General features: G+C 40.8%; 1 protein-coding gene across 1 annotated transcript in view; it reads right to left on the bottom strand.

Moving 5' to 3' along the window:
* The window catches only part of LOC137498203 (prolyl 4-hydroxylase subunit alpha-1-like), a 698,966-nt gene that overhangs the window by 552,930 nt on the left and 120,017 nt on the right, over positions 1-26,019 (bottom strand). Inside the window, exons 4-5 of the mRNA XM_068225776.1 lie at positions 2,272-2,397; positions 434-564 (exon numbers count right to left, since the gene is read on the bottom strand). Coding sequence (XP_068081877.1) covers positions 434-564; positions 2,272-2,397 — 257 coding nt within the window. The remainder of the gene's footprint in view (positions 1-433; positions 565-2,271; positions 2,398-26,019) is intronic.

Raw genomic sequence — 26,019 nt, 5'->3', positions numbered from 1 at the left:
TAGCGAAGCGAGGCCGAGAACATGCTGGAATCAGGTGACGTAATCAAGTGCAGTGCAGGCAGCAGGAACAGCAGGCAGTCGCAGACGAGGCGGGTGAGGAGACGGAGGACATTGATGCCAGTAGAAATGTTTATAGCCGCAAGGCGACGAAGTAGGCAGAAGGTAAGACGAAAGATGAGCATAATAGCGTAATTTTGGGAGCCCGTAACAACTTTACTCACTAATGAAAAACTTTCCTTTTTATGAACTGTTGGTCTATTGGGTCGAAGGGTTTTACCGTAGAGGCCATCAAAGAAACAAACGTGTCTATGGGATGAGGTACACTTTCATCTTTCTTTGTATTCAGTAAATATTTCATTAATTTTTCAGAAGTTCTTCCTCTTGACGCATCCTGAGGTCTTGCTGGTAATTTCCGTTTGCCTACTTTTCGTACCTGTTGAGTTGGTTGGGTTTCAGCCTCTAATACTTCATCGGGTTCATGTTGAATTATGACTGTGTCGTCCTGAGTTTCCTCTCCATCCTCTTTAACCATCTCATCTGATTCGGTGCCAGAACCATCTTCTCCTACAACAGATGTCACTTGTTCTCTATCTTTCATAAATTCCTTAAGGAAAGATATTTGGTCGTCATATTTCCACTTGAGAATTTTTGAAGCAGCCTGGCCGCTTTTTGTTTTCTGCTTGTTAATGTACCTTCGGTGTTGACTTCTTAAGGATTCTCATCGCTCCTTGCACTCGGCACCTAAAACAAAATAGAATTTAAAAGTAACAATGTGAAAAAATGCACTCTAATAATAATAATAATAACAATAAGAGTAAAATAGTAATAATAATATTAATAATATTTATTATTATTATTATTGTGTGTTTCATATTTCGTCCGCCTCTGTGGTGTAGTGGTTAGCTGCCAGCCCGGAGGTCCGGGTTCAATTCCCGGCTCTGGCATGAAATTTGAAAAGTGGTACGAGGGCTAGAACGGGGTCCACTCAGCCTCAGGAGGTCAACTGAGTAGAGGTGGGTTCGATTCCCACCTCAGCCATCCTGGAAATGGTTTTCCGTGGTTTCCCACTTGTATTCCAGGCAAATGCCGGGATGGTACCTAACTTAAGGCCACGGCCGCTTCCTTCCCTCTTCCTTGCCTATCCTTTCCAATCTTCCCATCCCCTACCAAGGCCCCTGATCAGCATAGCAGGTGAGGCCACCTGGGCGAGGTACTGGTAATTCTCCCCAGTTGTATCCCCCGACGCAATGTCTCAGTTTCCAGGACACTGACCTTGAGGTGGTAGAGGTGGGATCCCTCGCTGTCTCCGAAGAAAAAACCAACGCTGGATGGTAAGCAGATTAACAAAGAAAGTTTCAGATTTCTGGCAACAGGGGATTCTTATAGGACAATCGCATTCAGTTATCGTTTTGGGCATTTAACTGTTCAGACAATAGCCTTACAGGTGTGTAAGGCAATAAATAACCATTTACTGCGGGAAGCTATTCAAACACCTACAAGCAAGACTTGCAGCGAATAGCCGAAGAACTTTGGAATGTGTGGTAGTACCCTAATTGCTTGGGTGCCCTTGATGGAAAACACTTAGTGATCGAAGCACCAGGAAAAAGTGGGTCCCAATATTTTATTAACTATAAAAGGTCATTTTCTATTGTTCTCTTAGGTCTCTGTGATGCTAACTACCATTTTATTGCCATGGACATTGGATCTTACGGCAGAAACAGCGATGGAGGTGTGTTTGCTAATTCAAAGTTTGGGCGAGCCCTCGAGAAAAGAACGTCAAATATACCAGAGGAGACTACACTACCTGGGAGTGACGCGGTTCTACCGTACGTAATAGTTGCGGATGAGGCATTTCCACTAAAGCTATATTTGATGAGGCCTTATCCAGGATCTCAGACAGAGCAAGATACTGAAATAAAGAATTTTCAATTACAGATTATCTCGTGCCTGAACAGTAATTGAGTGTACGTTTAGAATTCTAGCGTAAATGTTCAGGTTATTTTTAAGGAGACTGCAAGCATATCCTAAAAATGCTACTAGTATTGTTCCGTCAGCATGCATTCTTCACAATATCATTCGAAATAATGCTGGAACATCGTTGGAATGAACGAGTATGCTTCCTAACATAACTTGAGAAGAAAAGGGGGAAACGCTCCATCTGAGGCGTTCGCTGTAAGAGAAAAGTTCAAAAGCTCTCTGAATTCACAAGATGGACTTGTGTTTTCTCAATATGATGAGATCGGACACCTTCAGACGGATAAGCTTACTCACCTTCAAGCTTCAAATGAACTGCAATGTCCTGCCAGGCATTCCTTTTTGCAACTTTGTCGCTGTAACTTGATGAACTAATGTCATACAACATGGGCTTGCTCCTTACTAGTTCAATCAATGCTTCATCTAAAAAGGATATAAAAATTCATGTGCTATTCTCTATTAATTCAACTTCATATTTGTATTCTAACTGCATAGAAACACTGAATTTCAAGTGTATACAAATTATGTATTCTTAATTTGTAGGTAGTCTCAGTTCATATTTTTAAATTTGTGTACTAATATTTGGTCACAACCATTTGAAATGCAGTAATGAAATGTCATTATTGCCATACAGTAATTTGTAAATACACTAGACACATTAAATACGTGAGATATGTTGTACTACTTACCTTTCTTAAAACCCCACGTAGAACAACGTTTACTTCTACTCATGTTAATATGAATCAAATCGTCGCGGATAAAGAGGATTCAGATCTGCCACTTCTTTAAAAATCTAGAAAAGTACAAAACTTCAAAGCGATACCACACAGTCGACTAAAAGCTGGGGTGGGGACTGAAAAGCGCAGGCACTACTGTACGCTCGAATGTGCGTTGCTTGCACGTGGTGTATTCACACTGCCGGTCCGCTCATGGAACGATACGATCACGCTCTGGTCAAATATTCTTTGGGAAGATCGTTGCCTGCTTGTGCTCGTACCGTCACGTACTGTGACCGCTAGTGTGTACAGTTCCCATCAAATCAGTTCAAAAATATCTGACTGAACCGCGACCGTGGTCGTACCCATAGTGCGAATCATCCCTAAAGCTCCCCGGACCTTCTTCATACTCTCTCCCTTCCACCCGGTGCCCTCAAATCAAATCTGGATTCATTCGTAAATAGCACTGAGCTCCACGGCTCAACAGTCTGGTTTCGACGGGTGTTGGCGAATTGAATCCCAGAGGCGTGATGCTTACGTATAAGCAGATGTCTTGTGGTGGGTCTCTTGGGCTTTAAATCGGTTTCATACAACCTCCTCCTTACTGTCCTTTCGCTGATGTTCCTGCTCAGTACTTTGTGCAAACGATTTCTGACCTCCACAGCTGTTGTGTGTCGATCACGAATAATTTGGATTTCGAGAAAGCGACCATCGCGCTCAGTGCTAACTTAAAACTAAATATTACCTTCTCCAATCGATTTCTTAATCACAATAGGTATCCAAAATATATCGGTGTTACCTTGGACCGGACTTTATCATTCAAGCAAAATCTTTTGAACTCGTCGAAGAAACTGTAAACCCGAAACACTATTATTCAGAAGCAAACTGGTACTACTTTTGGATCTACTGTAAACATCCTGTGCTCTTCAGCCTTACCACTGGCTTTCTCCGCTGCTGACTATTGTGCTCCAGTGTGGATTAATAGCCCGTATACACAGTATATTGACCCACAATTGAATACCAGCATGCGTCTCATATCTTGCACCATCAGATCAACTCCAGTTCACTGGCTCCCACTGTTGTCTGGAATAATGCTATCTGACTTACGAAGATCCAGTGCTCTTGTTCGAGAGTACAACAAGATCTGCAAGAATCCCCTGCCACCTGTTCTAAATGACATACCAGCTCTAGTCTCCAAAGACTGAAATCGCGACATCCACCCCTTTGTGATGCTGCTCTGAAGACGTCCACCATCTTCAATGCTTTGGAGGAGTGGAAAGGCCGCTGGAATAACTCTCCTGACTTGCCCCTGCATGACATCTTCAGAGGGGAAAGAATTGCAAATGGTTCCAAACTGACACGTGCAACTTGGTCCAGACTGAACAGGATCAGGACAGGTCATGGAAGGAGCAGCGATTCTCTCTACAAGTGGAACTTTGTACCATCTCCAGAATGTGATTGTGGAGCCCCCCGTCAGCCTATTCCCTTCCCATTGTAAGCGAGTGTCAATTTCGGGCTTATTCAGGTAGATTGGAAGACTTCCTATCTCCACCAGCGGAAGCACTACAGTGCATTGAAAAGTTGGACATTCAGATGTAGCAGATAACACTAATGCCTAAAGTGAATCAATTGTTTTTGTTATTGTGTATATATTGCATATTATGTGTATAATTTTCTCGCCATACGCTAATAATAATAATAATAATTGTTACCGTGTTTTTGTGGTAGTTATGCATGAAAGAAGGTGCTGGGTGGTGAATAGGTCTCAAGCTACTAAAGTGAAATTAATTTTAAAATTTAACAAGGTTATATTTTCTTTTCAAAATTAGGTAACAACAAATAGAACAGGTACTTAGTAGCCGAAACACGATTGAAAAATACATTTACATAGGTACCCCATTTGGGGCTTCAAAAGTCAGAAACATAATTCTTGGGCAATCAGCTCAGTTTTACCCCAAACACAATTTTAACAGAGGGGCAGAAAACCCCATTCATACCTAGGAGCCCTTGCTCCAAATTACACTGAAAAGCCTCCTCGAGGCATACAACATACAATTTTCAATAGAGCCACTCGCTCTCAAATTTAAGCCTCTCCCAGGCCACACCAAACTCCACCTTTAAGCTGTCCTCAAAGGACATATACACAGGGGTAAAATACCCAACCTACTGAGGTCTATTAAATGACAAGAAGGTTAATACATGACCTCTAAAATACAATTTGAGGGGAGGCGAACTTGCACTCCTAATACACTTTGTTTAAGACCTACTTGGCACTAGGCCGTTAATACAAGGGCTAATCCCATACTACAGAGGTGACTTAAGAAAATAACAATTTACAATACATTACGGAAGAATTGGTTGAGAAAAATAAGTTCACCTCAAGACGATGTGAGTGGGAGCTCGAGAGGGTTAAGCACTCTCTATCCCGATATGTAGTTTGAAAGATAGAATAGATACCAGTTGTTTTTACATTTTAAAGGAAAGTTACATGGTGGAAGTCCTAGAACCCGCCCCGAGAGTTAAACTGCTAAGCTAGCAACGAAAGAAGTTATTAATTGGCCATTACCTAGTGTTGAACGGCTGGAGAAGAAAGAGGCGCTTCCCGCCCCCTGCTGTGTACCTTACGCACTGAAAGATGGAACAGAAGTGGCCGAGAGACCCAAAAATCAGCAGTTTAAATACTCTCGCGGAAGTTTCTAGGCGTTAGGGGAATGAAAACACCCTCCCACAAACACTTTATTGGGTAGGACACAGTAACATATTCAAGTTGGGGGAAGATACATCTGATTGGATAGAAATTAATTTAAGAAATTCGGGATTGGTTAGGTTCAACACAAGGGGAAAGAAGGGGTGAATATTGCCAACTTAAACAATGACTGAAAGAAATTTAACAAAGCACAAACTCTTGAAATTAAATTTTCTCCAAAAAACAGTTCTTTCATTTCGCACTAGAGTGCACCGTTGTTGATCTTCAGTAGTGTCCTCTAGAAGAGAAAGTTCACACTTCTTACTTCAAGCTAAACAAAAACACATCAAAAATGACACAGTTCAAAAACTGAAAGTTTTCCACGTGGTGACATCTTCTGAGAAAGTAGAAAATTAATACCGTCAATAAAGTTCAGACTTCCTCCAGCAGAGGAGTTTCAATTGGCGCACATTTTAAATTAACGGCGTGGAGGTGTACCGCCTGGTACAGACCTCCCCCCCCCCCAAAAGTTCCACCAGGGGTGATATATGAAATTTGTTTGAAAACCAGGTCCCAGGTTTGATGTAGATAAGGATATTGATTGCCAAAAAAAAATTTATAAGATTTTCTTAATTTGGTTTGTATCAGTTTCAAAATTTTGTTGTTGCAGGTGAAGTATAGTCTTTAAGTTGTAGAAGTTGAATTCTGAAGATAAACTTTTAATACTTAAAAGTGATGAAGAATTTTGCAACGTCCACCAAATATTGCTTGTTGGTTTCCCAAGTGTAGTCATTGCTTATAGTGACTGTCCATGTAGTTGATGTAGGCTAAGTTGGATGGCCAGACCGGCCGTTACAGCTTGCGTCCAAAGGAAACCGCTCGGACCCCTCAAGTACCCTGAGATACCGCTCGCCCGCACTATGAGGGGAGCAGAGGTGTTGAAGTACGCCGCGCCCGCGGTGAACAGATACAGGCTGCGGGCATGTAGCAGGTCGTGCGCCGCACATCCGCCTAGGCCGGGAGGAGAGCTCCGGCTCGCCGTGCACATGTCGTCCTCGCTGGGGCCGAGTGGGCCCGTCCTCGAACCCAGCCGCGGCACAGCGCCGCGCGGCTGCGGGGGCACTGAAACATTAAAGCTAGGCGGCAGAATTGTGTTGGACTATCATCTTCTTTGAGGGTACAGGCTTGTGGAGAGGTTGAGGGGCCAGCGGCGTGCAAATATCCATGGCATAAGTTAAGCCACTGTATAAGGTGAAGCAGGAGACGGGAGCGTGGTAATGGCCGTGGCAAGGACAGGATAGCAGTTTAACGGATCGGGCAGGTTTTACAAAAGGCTTACATCTAAAACCAAAATGTTACAGAAGGGGCAGAATGCTTTAAAAGTGAAACTCAAAAAAATATAACCTTCATATCCTTTCAAAATAATATGAAGCAAGTTAACACAGAAATTACACCGGTTTCACCTGGGACAGGTGAACCCTAAATATCCTCTCGGTGGCTGGATTGCTTAATAACAACGTAACCGGGGTGAGAAAATCGAGAATGATGCATGGCCCATGAAATCTGGGGGCAAGCTTGCCCGCGGGAACAAAATTTTTGACCATCACCTGGTCACCTACCTTCAAAGTGGTGGGTCTCCGTCCACGATCATACCTTTCCCTAACCTTTTCATGAGACACTTTAAGATTGGCTTTAGCCTTCTTCCAAAGATCTTTAATGTTGTCCGGATCTATTGTCTCGGGCAGAACGTCACTCAGAGACCAGAGGTTCGAGAGCGGCGTGTTGGGAACAAATTTGAACATCAAAGAAGCTGGAGTAAATTTGTGTGATTCATGAACCGCCGAATTCAAAGCAAAAGCTATCCAATGCAGGGACGTGTCCCACCTGGAATGATCTTCATGATGATAGGCAATAAGTGCGGACCTGAGATTACGGTTAACCCGTTCAGTCAGAGATGGTTGAGGGTAATAAGCAGAAGTAGTTACATGAGAGATGGACAAGTCAAAACAGAATTTACGAAATAAATTAGATGTAAAAGCCTTAGCATTATCAGATACAATATATTGGCACGGACCAAAAGCAAAAATAGAATTTAAGCAAGTAATGGTGGACTGGGCGGTAGCCAGCTTAGTCGGAAATAACCAAGAAAATCTGGTAAAACCATCTACACACACAAAGATGAACTTGTTGGCATTACCCTTTGACAGGGGGAAGGGTCCTACATAATCAATATACAGGCGTTCCATGGGGCGCGACGCTTGATGCGAAGACAAAAGGCCTACCTTGGTGGACATGGTGGGTTTACTCAGCAAACATGATTTACAAGCTTTTACAAGTTCACGGATTTCACCGTCCATACCTTTCCAGATGAACATTTCACGAATCTTTTCACGGGTTTTAAAGATTCCAAGATGCCCCCCTAATGGGGTCTCATGGTAGTACTTGAAGATCATAGGCACCAGAACAGCTGGAACGACGACTTTCATCATCTTGTCATGCCTCGAAGGGCAACATAAAACACCATTCCTCAGAACATAAGGGACAACATGTTCCCCAGAAGAAAGGGTTTCCATTATCGGAGCCAGCGTCGGATCTTCACGTTGGTATTTCTCAATATCCCTAAAAAGCATGGGAGCATCTGTTAAGATGGCATTAACACCAGAGAGTATGGACTCGGGAGGTGATGAACTGTCGGCCGGTTCCTGGGTCTCGACGTCGTTAGAAAACATACGGCTGAGTCCATCAGCCACAACATTCTCGGTACCTCTGATATGCCTGACATCGAATTGGAAGGCAGAAATACGGATGGCCCAACGGGCTATACGACCAGTACGACGCGGTCTACCTAAGACCCAGCTTAAGGCTTGATTATCTGTCTCCAGGTCGAATTTGACGTGTTCCAGATAGAGACGGAACTTTTCTAAGGCGAATAAGACTGCCAAACCTTCAAGCTCATATATGGAGTACTTTGCTTCTTGAGCCGAGAGAGTCCTAGATGCATAGGCGATGGGGCGCCTCTCTAGTTCAGTCTCTTGGAGAAGGACTGCAGCTACCGCCGACGACGACGCGTCGGTTTGGACGATGAATTTCTTCGAGAAATCAGGCATAGCAAGAACAGGGGCATTACAGAGAGCTAATTTAAGGTCTTCAAAAGCGGCTTGTTGAGAAGGTCCCCACTCAAATTTGATGCCTTTCCTACGAAGAAGGTTTAAGGGCGCCGCTCTATTAGCGAAGTTAGGAATAAACTTCCTGAAGAAATTCACCATACCAATGAACTTGGCGATACATTTAATGTCCTTAGGAGGTTTAAAATCACGGATGGCCTGTGTTCTAGAATGGTCGACTGCTACCCCATCGGGTGACACAATATGCCCTAGGAATGACATAGAGGGCTTAGCAAAGGCAACCTTGGACAACTTAACAGTTAACCCAGCCTTACGAAGGCGATCGAGAACTTCTCGCAGATGATCTAGATGTTCTTCAAAAGTCTCTGAAAATACGACGACATCATCTAAGTAGTGATATAAGTACTCGAATATGATGTCGGAGAAGACCCTATCTAGTAGCCTAGTGAGTACAGCTGCTCCCGTAGGGAGCCCGAAAGGCACGCGGTTGTATTCATATAAATTCCAGTCCGTGGCAAACGCTGTAAGGTGTTTAGACTCTTCGGCAAGGGGAATTTGATTATAGGCCTGATTTAAGTCCAAGATGGTGAAGAACTTGGCCTTACGAAACCATGAAAAACAAGAATGAAGGTCAGGAAGGGGCACAGATTGCAACACCACCTTCCGATTGAGAGCCCTGTAATCAATGACAGGCCTGAAGCCTCCTTGGGGTTTCGGGACTAGAAAAATAGGCGATGAATACGCCGACTTAGAGGGCCTAATAATACCATCCTTCAACATCTGATCGATAATTTCTTTCAGAGCCTTCATTTTAGGTGGAGATAGCCTATAAGGTGGAAAACGGACAGGAATCGAATCCGTGACCTCAATTTTGTATTCAATAAGGTCAGTAACACCAAGAGTATCAGAGAACACGTCGGGAAACGACTGACACAGTTTGCGAATACTATCAGCCTGCTCCTCAGGTAGATGTCTAAGGTCTAACAACATCTCATCCTGGGTAGGCGAAATAGGAGAACATGACACAGAATTACACTTTAATAGTGGGATTTTATAACTAGAAGCAAATTTGAATGAGCACGACCTAGACTGGAGATCGAGCACAAGACCAGTGTGAGAAATAAAGTCAGCTCCCAATATAATGGGGCAAGATATTTGCTTGGCCACAAACAATTTAAGTTTCCATGTAAACTTAAAAATACGAATTTTGACCAGTAAGGAACCTAGAATTTCTAATGGAGATGAATTAGCCGAAACGTATTGAACAGGAGAAGAGACATAGTCAGGAAGTTTACAAACCGATTTCAATTTAGAATACCATTCAGCCGAAATAATCGAACAAACACTGCCTGAATCTACGAGAGCTGTTATAGGCTCGTTATTTAACTCAATCTTAAGAAAAGGAACAGGTGCGGGGGTATCCGCCGCAATCCTAAGACATTCTTTAGGGCATTCAAAAGATGAATTTGAAGGCTGATCGTTCTCTGCATTTACAACCTGTTTACTAGGGGCTGAGTCTTGGGAAGATGGATTAGTCGACTCAGACGAAGCCACTAGTCACTTTTTATTATTGGCATAGCTGGAATTTGCACCAGAAGTTGAGCAGGAGGGGGTGCTATTTGAGTTTGGGCAATTCTTGGCGATATGTGAGAAGGCCCCACATTTAAAACAGCCTTGTGATGACCCGGCTCCATTCCTCGTCCCACTTGACTTGATCAGTGGACACTTGTTGCGCAGATGGTCAGGCGACCCGCAAGCATAACATTTACGAGGGGTGACTGATCGGCGAGGTGGAGGCCGAGTATTACTAATGGAAGGCGGGGGTTCTTTCGCGACACGCAAAGAATCGGCGTATCTAACCCCTTCCGCTGAGACGGCCAATGCTTCAAGTTCCGAGAAAGTTTGCGGGCATGCCGCGAAACACAAATATGACCTGTAGGGTGGTGAGATCCCTTCAACAATAGCTTGCACGATCTGATCCTCAGGGAAGTGGAGAGCAAACACCCTAGTATAAAACTTAATATCTTGGATGAAGTCTGCCAGGTTTTCATCCAAGCGCTGTACCCGATAATAGTATTTCTGAATAAGGGAGGACCTGGCCCTAGCCGGGATGAAGTTAGCTAGCAAATGGGCATGGAAATCCTCAATTGTTGATTGCTCGGCAATGGCTCTAACTATTTTGTCTGAGAGAATACCTATAGCATACGGATAGATAATTTGCAAAATCTGACAAGGAGAAAGAGAAAACACAAGGGCGTGATCCTGAAATTCAACTAAAAACCTTAAGAACGAAATAACGTCACTAGTGGTATTAACAGAAAACTTAGAGATGCCTCTGAGCAACATAGCTAATGGATGAGGCAAACTGCTGAACCCGGGTGACATAGTAGGTAGAGGTTTCAGGGGCAAAGAAGTTAATTCAGAACGGATGTTACTCAACGATGCACGGCGTTCAGACTCGTTGTCCAATGGGGCAGAGATAGTTTGAGCAGCGATGGTTTTCCTATTTACTTCTCCCTTAGGAGGTTCTCCCTCGCTACCTACATTCATCGTGGCGGGTTGGTCAGTTTTGGGAGGAACTTCCCCAGTTAACAATTGAGTGACCTTACTAGATAATTCGGAAATATTTTCCAGGAGCGTACTAGCTTCCTTCCTCTGAACGTCATTCAGTTTTAGAGACAACAGATCGTTAACCCTATTCGAAAAATGATATAGCCTGCCTTGCACACGCTTAATTTGATTAGGAGACGGATCATTTTCATCAAAAAAACTAACTACAGAAGCTAGCCCAGTAATATTCTCCGTGATCGTGGAAAGAGAGTCGTCAATTTCTTTCTCTCCCAAATTGGGGATGGAAATGGGCAAATCAAGGGACTCTCTAAGCTTGTTAGTGTCTACTGCAACCGTGCCCCCAGATTGCACATTTCTGATAGTTAATTCATAGATCAACTCCTCCTTGCGCAAATAGTTAAGAAGGAGAACATCGCGAGGGCCGGGCATGATGACAGAACAATTTTGAAAAAGTCAAAAAAATTCCAGCAACTGAGAAAACGGTTAGAGTTCGGATCAAAACAATGTGTAGCCGTCAAAAGGGGCTAAATTGAGACCCATTCAACCACGCTCTGCTACCACTTGTTACCGTGTTTTTGTGGTAGTTATGCATGAAAGAAGGTGCTGGGTGGTGAATAGGTCTCAAGCTACTAAAGTGAAATTAATTTTAAAATTTAACAAGGTTATATTTTCTTTTTAAAATTAGGTAACAACAAATAGAACAGGTACTTAGTAGCCGAAACACGATTGAAAAATACATTTACATAGGTACCCCATTTGGGGCTTCAAAAGTCAGAAACATAATTCTTGGGCAATCAGCTCAGTTTTACCCCAAACACAATTTTAACAGAGGGGCAGAAAACCCCATTCATACCTAGGAGCCCTTGCTCCAAATTACACTGAAAAGCCTCCTCGAGGCATACAACATACAATTTTCAATAGAGCCACTCGCTCTCAAATTTAAGCCTCTCCCAGGCCACACCAAACTCCACCTTTAAGCTGTCCTCAAAGGACATATACACAGGGGTAAAATACCCAACCTACTGAGGTCTATTAAATGACAAGAAGGTTAATACATGACCTCTAAAATACAATTTGAGGGGAGGCGAACTTGCACTCCTAATACACTTTGTTTAAGACCTACTTGGCACTAGGCCGTTAATACAAGGGCTAATCCCATACTACAGAGGTGACTTAAGAAAATAACAATTTACAATACATTACGGAAGAATTGGTTGAGAAAAATAAGTTCACCTCAAGACGATGTGAGTGGGAGCTCGAGAGGGTTAAGCACTCTCTATCCCGATATGTAGTTTGAAAGATAGAATAGATACCAGTTGTTTTTACATTTTAAAGGAAAGTTACATGGTGGAAGTCCTAGAACCCGCCCCGAGAGTTAAACTGCTAAGCTAGCAACGAAAGAAGTTATTAATTGGCCATTACCTAGTGTTGAACGGCTGGAGAAGAAAGAGGCGCTTCCCGCCCCCTGCTGTGTACCTTACGCACTGAAAGATGGAACAGAAGTGGCCGAGAGACCCAAAAATCAGCAGTTTAAATACTCTCGCGGAAGTTTCTAGGCGTTAGGGGAATGAAAACACCCTCCCACAAACACTTTATTGGGTAGGACACAGTAACATATTCAAGTTGGGGGAAGATACATCTGATTGGATAGAAATTAATTTAAGAAATTCGGGATTGGTTAGGTTCAACACAAGGGGAAAGAAGGGGTGAATATTGCCAACTTAAACAATGACTGAAAGAAATTTAACAAAGCACAAACTCTTGAAATTAAATTTTCTCCAAAAAACAGTTCTTTCATTTCGCACTAGAGTGCACCGTTGTTGATCTTCAGTAGTGTCCTCTAGAAGAGAAAGTTCACACTTCTTACTTCAAGCTAAACAAAAACACATCAAAAATGACACAGTTCAAAAACTCAAAGTTTTCCACGTGGTGACATCTTCTGAGAAAGTAGAAAATTAATACCGTCAATAAAGTTCAGACTTCCTCCAGCAGAGGAGTTTCAATTGGCGCACATTTTAAATTAACGGCGTGGAGGTGTACCGCCTGGTACAATAATAATAATAATAATAATAATAATAATAATAATAATAATAATAATAATAATAATAATAATAATAATAATAATAATAATGCGCTCGGTAGTGCTTCTTCTACGACTAGAACCAGACCTACTGGTGTAGATATTGTCCTCTCTGCACATTTTAAGAGTTCTTTACACGTTATAACAAGACGTTCATATAACATCGGCTACGCAGCACGTATACTGCGCCCATCCTCCACTAATGTCACTGCCCATGGCACGTTTTTTCAGGCCAAAGAGCCATTATGACCGACTGAAAAGCGACACTAAGTGTTGAAAACAAGCCGTAATGTCCACAAAAATAAGCGGCACGAGAATTCACCACAATAAACAATAAGACAACTGTTTGTGGTTGTTCTTGAAGCAAGAAACGGCAATACCGGTGTTGTGATTATCACGATCAATAATGTCTATCAGGTTATTGCGCTGAAACATCTCAAATGGGCTAATTAATGAATTGTTAAACGAAGGGAACCAGGGTAGAGTGTTATCCAGGAATTCGGTTAAAGCAGATGTTAAGGAAAGTAGAAGAGAGGGAGGAGGGAAAGGAGAAGGTGGTAGTATTTCACGTTGGTTGCAACAACGTAAGGCAAGCAGGTATAAATACCAACATAGTTGGGAATGTGCGGAATCTGGTAAATGCAGCACGGGTAATGTTTAAGAAAGCGGAGATTGTTATAAGTGGAATACTGTGTAGGAGGGATACTGACTGGAAGGTGATTGGGGATTTAAATGAGACTACGGAGTGGGTATGTGGGAAACTGGGAATGCGATTTCTTGGTCCTAATGAGTGGGTAGAAGGTAGGGATCCGCGCCCAGATGGCCTTCACTTAAACTGCAGTTGTACGTATAAGTCAGGAAATTTGTTTAGAAGCGTTGTAGGGAGGTACATTGGTCTAGGGAGCGGTGATAAGGGTACATGGATCTGGAAGTCAAGTAGGGATGACATAAAAAGGTTAGTGTTGAACTGTAGAAGTATTGTAAAGAAAGGAATAGAATTAAGTAATTTAGTGTATCGTAGAGACAGGATAGGAATGGTAAAAGGCGGCGTATTCATTCTGTTGAAAGAAGAATTTGTAAGATAGAAAAAGTTAAAGATTACAAACATGAAATTCTAGGTGTAAGGCTCATCTCTAAAGATAATAGGCAATTTAGTATCTTTGGAGTGTACAGACGGGGAAAGGGTAGCGCTGACACTGACTCGGAATTATCTGATAAGATAATCAGCTAAGTGGGAAACGTTATGGAAAGCAACGTGACTGTAGCGGGTGATCTTAATATACAAAATGCCAACTGGGAAGGTAATGCAAACGACAGGAAGCATGACCAACAAATGGCAAATAAGTTAAAATGGGAAGGACAGCTGATTCAGAAAGTGATGGAACCAACTAGTGGGGAAATAGATGGTATTAGTGATCACGAAGCTGTTTTTGTCGTAGTTAAAAATTAATGTGATGTCCGCTCTATGGCTAAATGGTTTGCGTGCCATCCTCTAGTCTCGGGGGCCCCGGTTTCGATTCCCGGCAGGGTCGGGAATTTTAACCATAATTGGTTAATTTCGCTGGCATTGGGGCTGGGTGTGTTTGTCGTCTTTATCATCATTTCATCCTCATCACGACGCGCAGGTCGCCTACGGAATTCAAATTTAAACAACTGGATCTAGTGAACCGAACTTGTCCTCAGATACTCCAGGCACTAAAATCTATACGAAATTTAATTTTTATAAATGTGATAGGTAAGAAGGTTTTAAAAGTAGGACTATTGGGCAGTACCATATGGCTCATAAAACAGGCATGAAGAAGTTTTTAAAAGGTAATCTTACTATAATCGGTGGAAAATAGTAAATAAACTTGAAAACAGACTTTGAGATGGGTTTAAAGCAAGTGTTGAGAAATTTGAAAACAGTTTTGTACCTTTAAATGTGGTAACGAATGGTGAAGATCCGCTATATTATGACAGAGAAGTAAAGAGACTTAGAAGGTGGTGAAGGTTGGACATAAATAGAGTTAGAAATGACTGTAGAAGTGAGGGGAAATTGAAGGAACTTACTATTAAATTGAATCTATCAAAGAAGTCAGCTAAGATAACATGATGGCAAGCATAATTTGTAGTCATACAAACTTTAGTGAAAAATGGAAGGGTATGTACAGGTACTTTAAGACGGAAACACTTTCCAAGGACATTCCAGGAATCATAGATGAAGAAGGGGAGTGTGTATGCGATATCTTTAAAAGGCAGAAGTATTCAGTCAGCAGTATGTAAAGATTGTTGGTTGTAAGGATAGGTGAGGTGAATAATACTCAAGAAGTATTAAAATTTGCCTATAATAACAACGACATTCACAATAAGATACAAAAATTGAAAACTTCAAAAGCAGCCGGAATTGATAAGATTTCGGAAGATATACTAAAGACAATGGGTTGGGATATAGTACCATATCTGGAGTACTTATTTGATTATTGTTTGCATGAAGGTGCTATACTAAATGAATGGAGAGTTTCCATAGTAGCACCTGTGTATAAAGGAAAGAGTGATATACATAAAGCGGAAATTTTCAGACCAGTCAGTTTGACATGCATTGCATGTAAGCTTTGGAAAAACCTTATTTCTGATTATATTAGACATGTTTGCGAAATTAATAACTGGTTCGATAGAAGGCAGTTCGGGTTTAGAAAAGGTTATTGCACTGAAGCTCAACTTGTAGGATTCCAGCAAGATATAGCAAGTATCTTCGATTCAGGAGGTCAAATGGATTGTATTCTGATTGACCTGTCTAAGGCATTTGATGGGGTGGATCATGGGAAACTACTGGTGAAAATGAGTGCAATTGGACTAGACAAAAGAGTGACTGAATGGGTTTCTGTATTTATAGAAAATAGATCTCAGAGAATTGGAGTAGGCGAAGCTTTATCTGACAATGTAATAATTAGGTGGGGAATTTTTAAAGGCAGTATTATTCGACTTTTATGTTTTCTTATATACAGGGGCATTCACCTAAGATGTTATAAGGAAATAACATCTAAACAATTACAGATATCGGTATTCTGTTTTCATATTCGTAAATGATACCCAGGGGCTTGTAAAATAATGTGCTACCTATTCTCATGTGGGGGTTAATAACCTAGATATTGATACTAACTCCATATTTTTAAATGGAACGTTACCAGTATATACAGCTGGCCTAAAAGTACAACTGGGTACAAGTTCAAATATGTAAGTATTTTCAAAATCAGACAGTCACTTTTTGAGTTATCAATAAAACGCATTTGGGCTTTTGCCTGCCGCATCAGACTGCGTGCGATCAGCCAAGGACGTATTGGCACGCAAGTTTTTTCCTGGCATTGATTCCAGCCACAGAACAGATACAGGCATGTATTGTAAACTATGGTACACATAATGTGATGTACGGTACCGTCACATACCCTGGGTGTGCAACGTTAATGTGTGACTGGCGAACACACAACAGAGAAGAGAGATTAACGTGTTTTCTTTTTATCAAGTTCATGTGTAACAGGTTACGCTCAGTTTGGCGTTTCCCCTACGGATGGGAATGGGAAGGATTTGGAAAGGACGTCGGCCATGGCCGTGGCGTGGAAATATTATTGTGTGGGTTTTCATGTCTGGAGCTGGTATTGGGAATTTAGTATGTAGTGAGGACATCTATATATATAAAATAACTTGTCCTGACTGACTGACTGACTGACTGACTGATTCATCATCGCCGAGCCAAAACTACTGGACATAAAGAAATGAAATTTTGGAGATATATTCATATTAAGATGTAGGTGCTCGCTAAGAGAGGATTTTTGGATATTCCGTCGTTAAGGGGGTGAAAAGGGGGTGAAATTTTAAAATGAGTGTATCTATATCTCAAAACTTTAAAAGTTTACAAATATAAAAATTGGTATTTAGGATCTTCTTTAAAAATAAGGAAACACGTATTTTTTGTTTTCAGAAAATCCCAATAGGAGGGGCGAAAAAGGGTGAAAAGGGGGTTCAATGCCTTTAATCAGGATACCGGTACTTATATCTCAGAAACTGAAGATATTACAGACATGAAAATTGGTACTTTTGATCTCTTTTAAAAATAAAGAAACACGTATTTTTTGTTTTTGGGAAATCCAATTAATGGGAGAGTAAAAAGGGGGTGAATTTTTAAAATGAGTGCATATATATCTCAAAACTTTTTAAGTTTACAGATGTAAAAATTGGTACTTAGAATCTTCATTAAAAACAAAGAAACGCGTATTTTTTGTTTTTGGAAAATCCCAATAGGAGGGGTGAAAAGGGGTGAAAAAGGGGTTGAATGACTTTAATGAGGATACTTATATCTCAGAAACTGAAGACATCACGGACCTGAAAATTGGTGTCTGGGATCTCTTTTAAAAATGAAGAAACACGTATTTTTTGTTTTTGGAAAATCCAATTAATGGGGGGGGTGAAAAGGGGGTGAATTTTTAAAATGACTGTATCTATATCACGAAAATTTTAAAGTTTATAGATGTAAAAATTGGTATTTATATCTCCTTTAAAAATAAAGAAACACGCATTTTTTGGTTTTCGGAAAATCCCAATAGGAAGGGTGGAAACGGTGAAAAAGGAGTTGAATGCCTTTAATGAGGCTACTTATATTTCAGAACCTGAAGATATTACAGACCTGAAAATTGGTATTCGGGATCTACTTTAAAAATAAAGAAACAGGTTTTTTTTCGTTTTTGGAAAATCCAATTAATGGCGATTAAACAGGAGTGACAAACTGGGTGAATTTTTTGATTGACTATATCTACAGAATATCTGAGAAACGTAAAGTGTTACAGACGTAAAAAGTGGGTATTTGGAATCTCCCTTAAATGTAAAGAAAGATAGGTGATTTGTATTTGGAAACTCCACTTAAGGGGAACTAAAAGGGGGTGAAATTTTAAAAAGAGAATTTCTACAGTATATCTCAAAAACTTAACATATTACAGAAGTGAAAAATGGTATTTTTATCTCTATTAAAAATAAAGAAACGTGTATATTTAGCTTTCGGAAATACCACTTGGTGGACGGGGAGGGGGGTAAAAGTGACTGAAAATGGTGTTGAACTCTTTCAATTATGCCAATGATATCTCAAAAATGAAGATGTTACAGACGTGAAATTTGATGTTTGGAATCTGCTTTAAAAGTAAAGAAACACGTATTCAGGAAAATCCAATGAAGGGGGGTGAAAGAATTGAAAAATTAATTAACTTAATTGTATGAGAATATATACATCTAATAAAAACTAAAGTTGTTACAGACGTGAAAATTGGTATTTTGATCTCTTTTAAAAACAAAGAAAACCTCGTTTTAGTGGGGGGAACCATATTGGGGGACGGGAGTGAAAAGGTGTTTAATTCCTTTCATGAAGACACATAAATAAAAAACTGAAGAAGTTACAGTCGTGATAATTGGTATTTAGGAAATCCTTTACTATTAAAGAAACAAGCATTTTTTGCCGGAAAATTCACTTGAGGTGGGGGGGGGGAGGAGTGTGAAAGTGAAAAAGTGAATTATTTTAATCTTAAAACTGAAGGTAGTAGACGTAAACAACGGTGTTTGGAATCTCCTTTAAACATAAAGAAACACACCTTCTTTTAGTTTTTTGGTGGGGGTGGGGGTGGAGGGTAAATAAACTTAACGGCAGCGGGGTGTAAAAGGAGTTGAGACCAATTGATTTTACTGTTCATAATGTATTTATAAGGAGCCTCCGTTGCTCAGGCGGCAGCGCGGCGGCTCTCACACCTGAATTCCGTGGTTCAAATCCCAGTCTCTCCATGTGACATTCGTGCTGGACAAAACCGAGGTGGGACAGGTTTTCTGCGGATACTCCGGTTTTCCCTGTCATCATTCATTCCAGCAACACCGTCCAATATAATTTCATTTCATATGTCATCCATTAATCAATGCCCCAGAGGAGTGCGACAGGTTTCGGCTGCCGACACAATTCCTATTGTCGCCGCTAGATGGGGGCTTTATTCATTCCATTCCTGACCCTGTCCAATGACTGGAAACAGGCTGTAGATTTTCTATGTACTTATTCTGATCATACACCGATCATTTTTAATCTTTCCTGGGTTCGTTTTCAAGAGCCATCTTTTCCTTCGGAGAACGTTCTTAGATTACAGTAGATTCTCCTGGCATATAAATAAAAATTCAAACACATTTGAAATAAACGATAGGAATGAGATTGACCGTCCAATTTTTCACCTCTATAATAAAGTCAATAATGCACGGAAGTATGTCATTCGTATGACCAGAAATCCCGCACCCTTGCCTACGCGCGACAATGGTGCTGGTCACATTCTCAACAATGACAATGGCAGCAGATGTAATTTACCGCCAAGTAACGGTCTTGCATCTTGCTGTGGGGTCCAGAACATCTGTAGTAATAATAATAATAATAATAATAATAATAATAATAATAATAATAATAATAATAATAATAATAATAATAATAATAATAATAATAATAATAATAATAATAATATTCTGGACCGTCGTCAAATGTGCGGACCGCGCTGGAAACGGGTCCTGGACGGGTAATGACTAAGAATGCAGTCCGTCCGCGGGTTCAGTACCGCCAAGGCACCCAAGAGGACACCAAGCCGGATCTCCTGAAGGTTTTCATCCACATTAAAAATGCTTATAGGAAAAGATGGCAAAGATATAGGGACCCAACTGACCGGGTAGAACACCTAGACTTAGCCCGGGAAGTACGAAATCGATTGCTGGAAAGAAAGATTGAAAACTGTGAGGAAACTTGCCGTAATCTATTAGAAAACGAGTCAGATCGCGAATTTTGGCGGATTCTCGCAGAAAACGAGTCAGATCGCGAATTTCGGCGGATTATCCCTCAACTGGTATCATCTATGGTTGTAACGTAACTGGTATCATACGTCTGTCAGACTCCAGATATTTACTTTTAAATTAAACAATGTGTTCTTAATTGTTTGTTATTTATACAACTTAATTCCTTTAAATATATGTTTTTGAACATGTCAATGCAAAAGGTAGAAGACAAAAATTACAAATCCAGGAAAAAATAATAAAATATTAGAATGATGCTCCAAAAATGTAGACGCCTCTGTTTTCCTTAAAAATCTAGACAATATGATTATTATGATGATTTCGCTGATATGTCAGTGTTATACAAAGACCATACAAACAAATAAAACATAAAATTACTGGAAAACTCAAAACACAAATTTCAATTTTAAGGTTCAAAGTCACTGTTTGTTAGAAAGCACAATTTTATTTTTCACAGGATATGTTACCTTATTTTTACATGTATATAACTACAACTCAAAACATTTTGTGTCCAGATATAGCTATGATTTTCAAAATATATAGAAAAACATGTTAGACTTCAAAAATGTTTCACACGCCCACATACGTTCATTCATTTATCCGCAAAGCACTCTCAGCAGATATTTTTGGCGCACTCCAAGCAGATCGATTTTCCACACTTCTGGCACGGGTACTTCATTCTCCTTTTCAGTTTAGGATTGCAAAAGTAGCAAGTTTTACGAACCTCGAAGAATTCAGGCAGTTCATGCAGAATGTCAGTTCAAAGTTTGGTTCATTAGATCGTAAAACTCGCCGAGATGGTCCTGATTTTGGTTCCATTATTATTTATAGCAATTAAATGTACTGTAAGTATCAATAGTGTTATACTAACTCACAATAAACTCTCAATACAGAATAACGTCATTCACGAACAATAATCACGGAACTGGTATCATACGTCTGTCAGACGGAGCGATAAGTTTACTATGCATTTACTCAAGGTCAAACAAAGCAAGTGGAAAATTTTTCAGCCGTCTCACAGACGTATGATACCAGTTGAGGGTTATATATCTAAAACAATAAGCATTCAATTATAAATTTCAGTATAATACCGTAGCGAAGCACGGGTATCTTGCTAGTTATAGATAAATGGAAATATCTCACCATTTTAAAGGTGAATTTGAAACGATCTGCGGAGGAGCATACGGCCATTGTCGTAAAAGAATGGCTACTTTACAATGTACCAAAACAGTTGCATTCGCCTCCCCAATCACCAGACATCAACCCGATTGAACATCTTTGGGGAGAACTAAATCAAAAGATAAAATAATACAACAACAAAAGCAAGATGATCTGAAAGCGGCGTTGGTGAAAGAGTGGAGTAACTTTACATCTGCAGACACAAATAAGTTGGTGGAATCTATGCCTCGACGTTTGGAACATGTGATGGAAACGAAAGGCGGCAATACAAAATATTAAATCGTGAATGAAAGTGAAGAACATCACAGTGTATGTTGACTTTTGTACTTAACCGGTGCTTCATTTGTGTGCTCAAGATGTCAGTATATGAAACTGTTATTAATTATGCAGTATATGTGTTGTTTTTCAGTTTGTAACATGTCTGTTTATGATTCAGAAAGTGAATACATAACATTTTCTTGATTGCTTTTGACTTGAAGTGTTATTTTTAGGGAGTATATAGATTTTAGGGTCCGACAGTAGTTTCTCAAGCGATGATATGCATAACTTGTAGGGAGTACTGTAGTTATAAACGTGTAACGTACAGCCCTCCAGGTTTGCGCTATATGATAACATCCTGGGCTGGTGCTCGTAACAGCTGTTTCTCATGCACGTAGAACTGCCCTTGATCTCGTGACCTTGACCAGTCTGCGTGGTAGCCTTCGTATCTACTAAGCGCTTAATATCCGTTACATTATGTGCGAATCGTCGACACAACATAGCCTACAGTAGACTATTGACCGTGTTGGCTCTGAAACGTGTCTTAACGTGACCATGGAGATGACGTGAATCCTCGGAACTCTTGATCGGACATTATTTAGTGACTTCGGGGTTAGTTACCTCTGAACCACGGGTCGGGTCGTATCGTAGGAGTGAAATGACAAGGTTTGTCAAATGAAAACTTGTTTGAAGGAGCGTTTAATACTATGTCTAGACAAGACAGACACTAACACAGTCCACTTTCTTCTACTCCTCCTCTGAGGTCGAGGACTGAACTCAAGGTGAGGTAACGGACCGGCCTTAGCACAGCACAACATTGCACTGATCCAGGCGCGAATTGTCTGTGAAATCACACACTTAGCCTACACTCCCGCTCATCTCGCGAGGCACTCCCTGCCTGCCTATCATTCACAAGTGTTGGCTAAGTTAAGCAGCAGGTAGTAATAATAATAATAATAATAATAATAATAATAATAATAATAATAATAATAATAATAATAATAATAACCTCAGCCTTTGTGGGTGAGTTTAACTTCCAAAAGTAACTAGGGGAACCCGACCCCTACACAGCGCGTCCCCAGGTGGCGGATAGGTGGCCCCTACAGTCTGTTGGGCTGGTTGAAATACCCAATACAACCCGCGGACCAACGGGTAGCCCAATTCCTGGGGGCTATAAAATAATAGGACACCCTCTCTCCAGGGGTCATAAATATGGAGGGCCCTTAGCCAGGGTTATAGGTGAAGTCCTCAACGGCATCTACGGCGGAGAAGATGACCTTCGTTACGGTGGAGATGGCGGAAGGGGGCAAACCTTGCCTAGGGTTACTAGGTGAAAATTGGTCAACGGTTTCGATGGCGGATGAAGAGAAGAATCTCCCAATGGCAGAGAGGGCGGATGAGCTACCTCCAAGAATCGAATCTTGGTTGAAGAACATAAAATTCCCCAGGCGTCTGTTCCCAGATTGGACGGCCTGAGGTCAGCGTCTGAACCCCAGGTTATGGGCGGCTGGAAGAAACCTAAAGGGCGCACAACCTTGGTTGTAAACTGGTGACTCAAGTAGTTACCCCAAACTCATGTTTATCGTTCTTGGGAAAGTGTAATCTTCTTATAAATAAAGTTGTTCGTGTCTGTTTGTCTGTTCCACCATCACGTCGTAACGGCTGGATAGATCTCAACCAAACTTCATATTTAGAGTATACTGACCCCGGGGAAGGTTTCGATATGCATATCATTTTGAAATCTTTGAAAAGACGGGGGTTTTATAGGAAAAACGGTTTTCTTCCATTTTCTCTTATACTATTACGGCAAAATATCGAATTTGTCGTATAAGGACGAGACAAAGCTCAATTTAATCCTCTTGACGCAAAGAACAAAACTCGGTAAGCCCTACGGGCCCGAAAACCATGTTTTAAGGCCCTAAAACCAACCGTTACGGAGATATTAGCACCACACTACCCCTGCTCTAGGAATCGGATAAAGAAATGAACTGCCGTTACCATGGCAACGTCAACTCCAGGATTCTAGAGCAGTGAGATTATGCATGTATGTTTGGGCATAGCTGCCAACCAAAATTGGTACAAATAAGACATTATCTGGAAAAAAAATATACTGTTGTGTAAGGCACTCATAGGACTCCTTTGGGCGGGAATGGAAAGGGGGTGAAGTACGAGTGTAAAAATCTTACTATATATAGAAATGGAAGTGTGTGTGTAAATGACACATCTCCAACTAAACCACTGGAGCAATTTCAACCAAACTTGGTACACGTATCACTTACTATCGGGAGACGAGCACTGTGGGGGTTGAGTCATCCCTAGCGCCCTTAAGGGAGAGGGTCAGGGGGGGGGGTAGTTACAATAATAATCGAGAATAGTGTCGAATTCATAGTTTTCGGGGTCGCTGAGTTGAAAAGTAATACTCTAGAATTTTTTAAAGTCCAGCCCCCTTTTAGGTGGGGAGCAAAGGGTGGGGGTGGGGGTGAGATATAGAAATAATTAAAAACAGTTTCGAATCCATAGATTTCAGGGTCTCTGAGATGAATAGTATTACTCCGGATTTTTTTGCAAATCCAAGTTGGGAGCGAAGGGGGTGAGATATAAAATTAATCGAAAAACTACGTATAAAAAATGTTATCTTCTTCTTCTTACTATATATAAAAATTGATGTATGTGTGTGCGTGGGTGTGTGGGTGTGGGTGTGTATATGATACATCTCCTCCTAAACCACTGGAAAAATTTCACCAAACGTGGTACACTTATCAATTAGTATCAGGAGACAAACCGCGTGAGGGTAAGACACCCCTAGCACCCTTATGGGCAGGGGGCGAGGGGGGTGGTATAAAAATAATCTATATAAATAAAATTGTAGGGGGTCCGCTGTCTGTAATTTCTTTTGTTTTGCCAATTTTTCAGATATTTATCCGTTTTAGGTCAACTCAAGACCAAATCGGTGGTTTTTACGTTTCGTGTCTGTTTGTCTATTTGTTTGTTTGTCTGTCTGTTTGTCTGTTCCACCATCACGTCGAAACGGCTGGATGGATCTCATCAAAACTTCATATTTAGAGTATACTCATCCTGGGGAAGGTTTAGATATGCATATCATTTTAAAATCTTTGAATACTCGGAGGGTTTATAGGAAAACCAGAATGGGTTTTCCACCATCACGTCGAAACGGCTGGATAGATCACAACCAAACTTCATATTTAGAGTATACTCATCCCGGGGAAGGTTTCGATATGCGTATCATTTTAAAATCTTTGAATAGACGGGGGGTTTATAGGAAAACCTGAATGGTTTTTCCACCATCACGTCGACACAGCTGGATAGATCTCAACCAAACTTCATATTTAGAGTATACTCATCCCGGGGAAGGTTTCGATATGCACATTATTTTAAAATCTTTGAACAGACCGGGGGTTTATAGGAAAACTAGAATGGTCGTTCCACCGTCACTTCGAAACGGCTGGTTAGATCTCAACCAAACTTCATATTTAGAGTATACTCATCCCGGGGAAGGTTTAGATATACATATCTTAAAATATTTCAGTAGATGGGGGTTTATAGGAAAACCAGAATGGTTTTCTTCCATTTTCTCTTATACTATTGATTTTCTGTAAACTTCGTTTACCGTACGTGAAACGTCTCTTCTTTTCTTTCTTGCGAACCGGCCAAACTTAGGACCACGCCAATACCACTTCACTTCCTTCTAATCATCCCTTCTTCCTTCCTCTTTCTCCACAGTGCCTTCATTCTTTCAGAATGTTGCGCTCTTCTCTCTTCAGTCCATCTTCCCCCTCTGCGCTCTTTCTTTTCTTCAACCAGAACTTTTATGTTGGAAAGTCTTTTCCTGAATTGGTCTCTATCACGACATTCTTCATCTGCAATTCCTAACCTCTTGAGTTCTTCCTTCATCTGTTTGGCATATCCCCCCTGGCTCTTCAAGTAGTATATTTTATTAAAAATTTGTTTATTTAACCTTGTTGGATCCATTCTGACCATGTGTCCATAGAATCGCAACCGTCTTTTCCTTATTGTTGTTTCCAGGTCTTCTGTTATTTTGTATATCTCCTTATTTGAGCGTAATCTGTAGTTTCCCTCTACCACCCTTGGGCCGTAAATCATCCTCAATATTCTCCTTTCAATCTTTAGTAGTTTTTCCAGGTTCGTTAGTGTTGCTGTTTCCACCCCATACAGAATCACTGGTTTTACCACAGCATCATAATGTCTTAGTTTCGCATTGATGGAGAGATTCTTTTTGTTGTAAATGGCTTTGGTGGCAATGTTTAGCCTTTCCAACTTAAGTCTTCTATTTTCCATGGCCGCTTTATCCATCCCGTTGCTGCTGATAATTTCTCCCAGGTATTTAAACTGCTTTGTGACCTTCACTTCGCCATATTTCGTCTTCATTGTTCTCTTCACATAATTCCTGTCCGTGCTCATCATCTCTGTTTTCGTGAAGGAGATTTTTAAACCTGTTTTCTCAGCTATATCCTGTAGTTCATTTATCTGTGTTATTGCTTCCTGTTCTGTCTCAGTGAAGAGTGCCAAATCATCAGCAAAGGCCAAACACTTGGGTTTGACATGTTTATTTTTACTACCTAT

The sequence above is a fragment of the Anabrus simplex genome, chromosome 1 (assembly GCF_040414725.1).
Source record: "Anabrus simplex isolate iqAnaSimp1 chromosome 1, ASM4041472v1, whole genome shotgun sequence".
NCBI lineage: Eukaryota > Metazoa > Arthropoda > Insecta > Orthoptera > Tettigoniidae > Anabrus > Anabrus simplex.
Note: the sequence above shows the minus strand (reverse complement) of the source record. Positions and strands in the feature narration are given on the sequence as shown.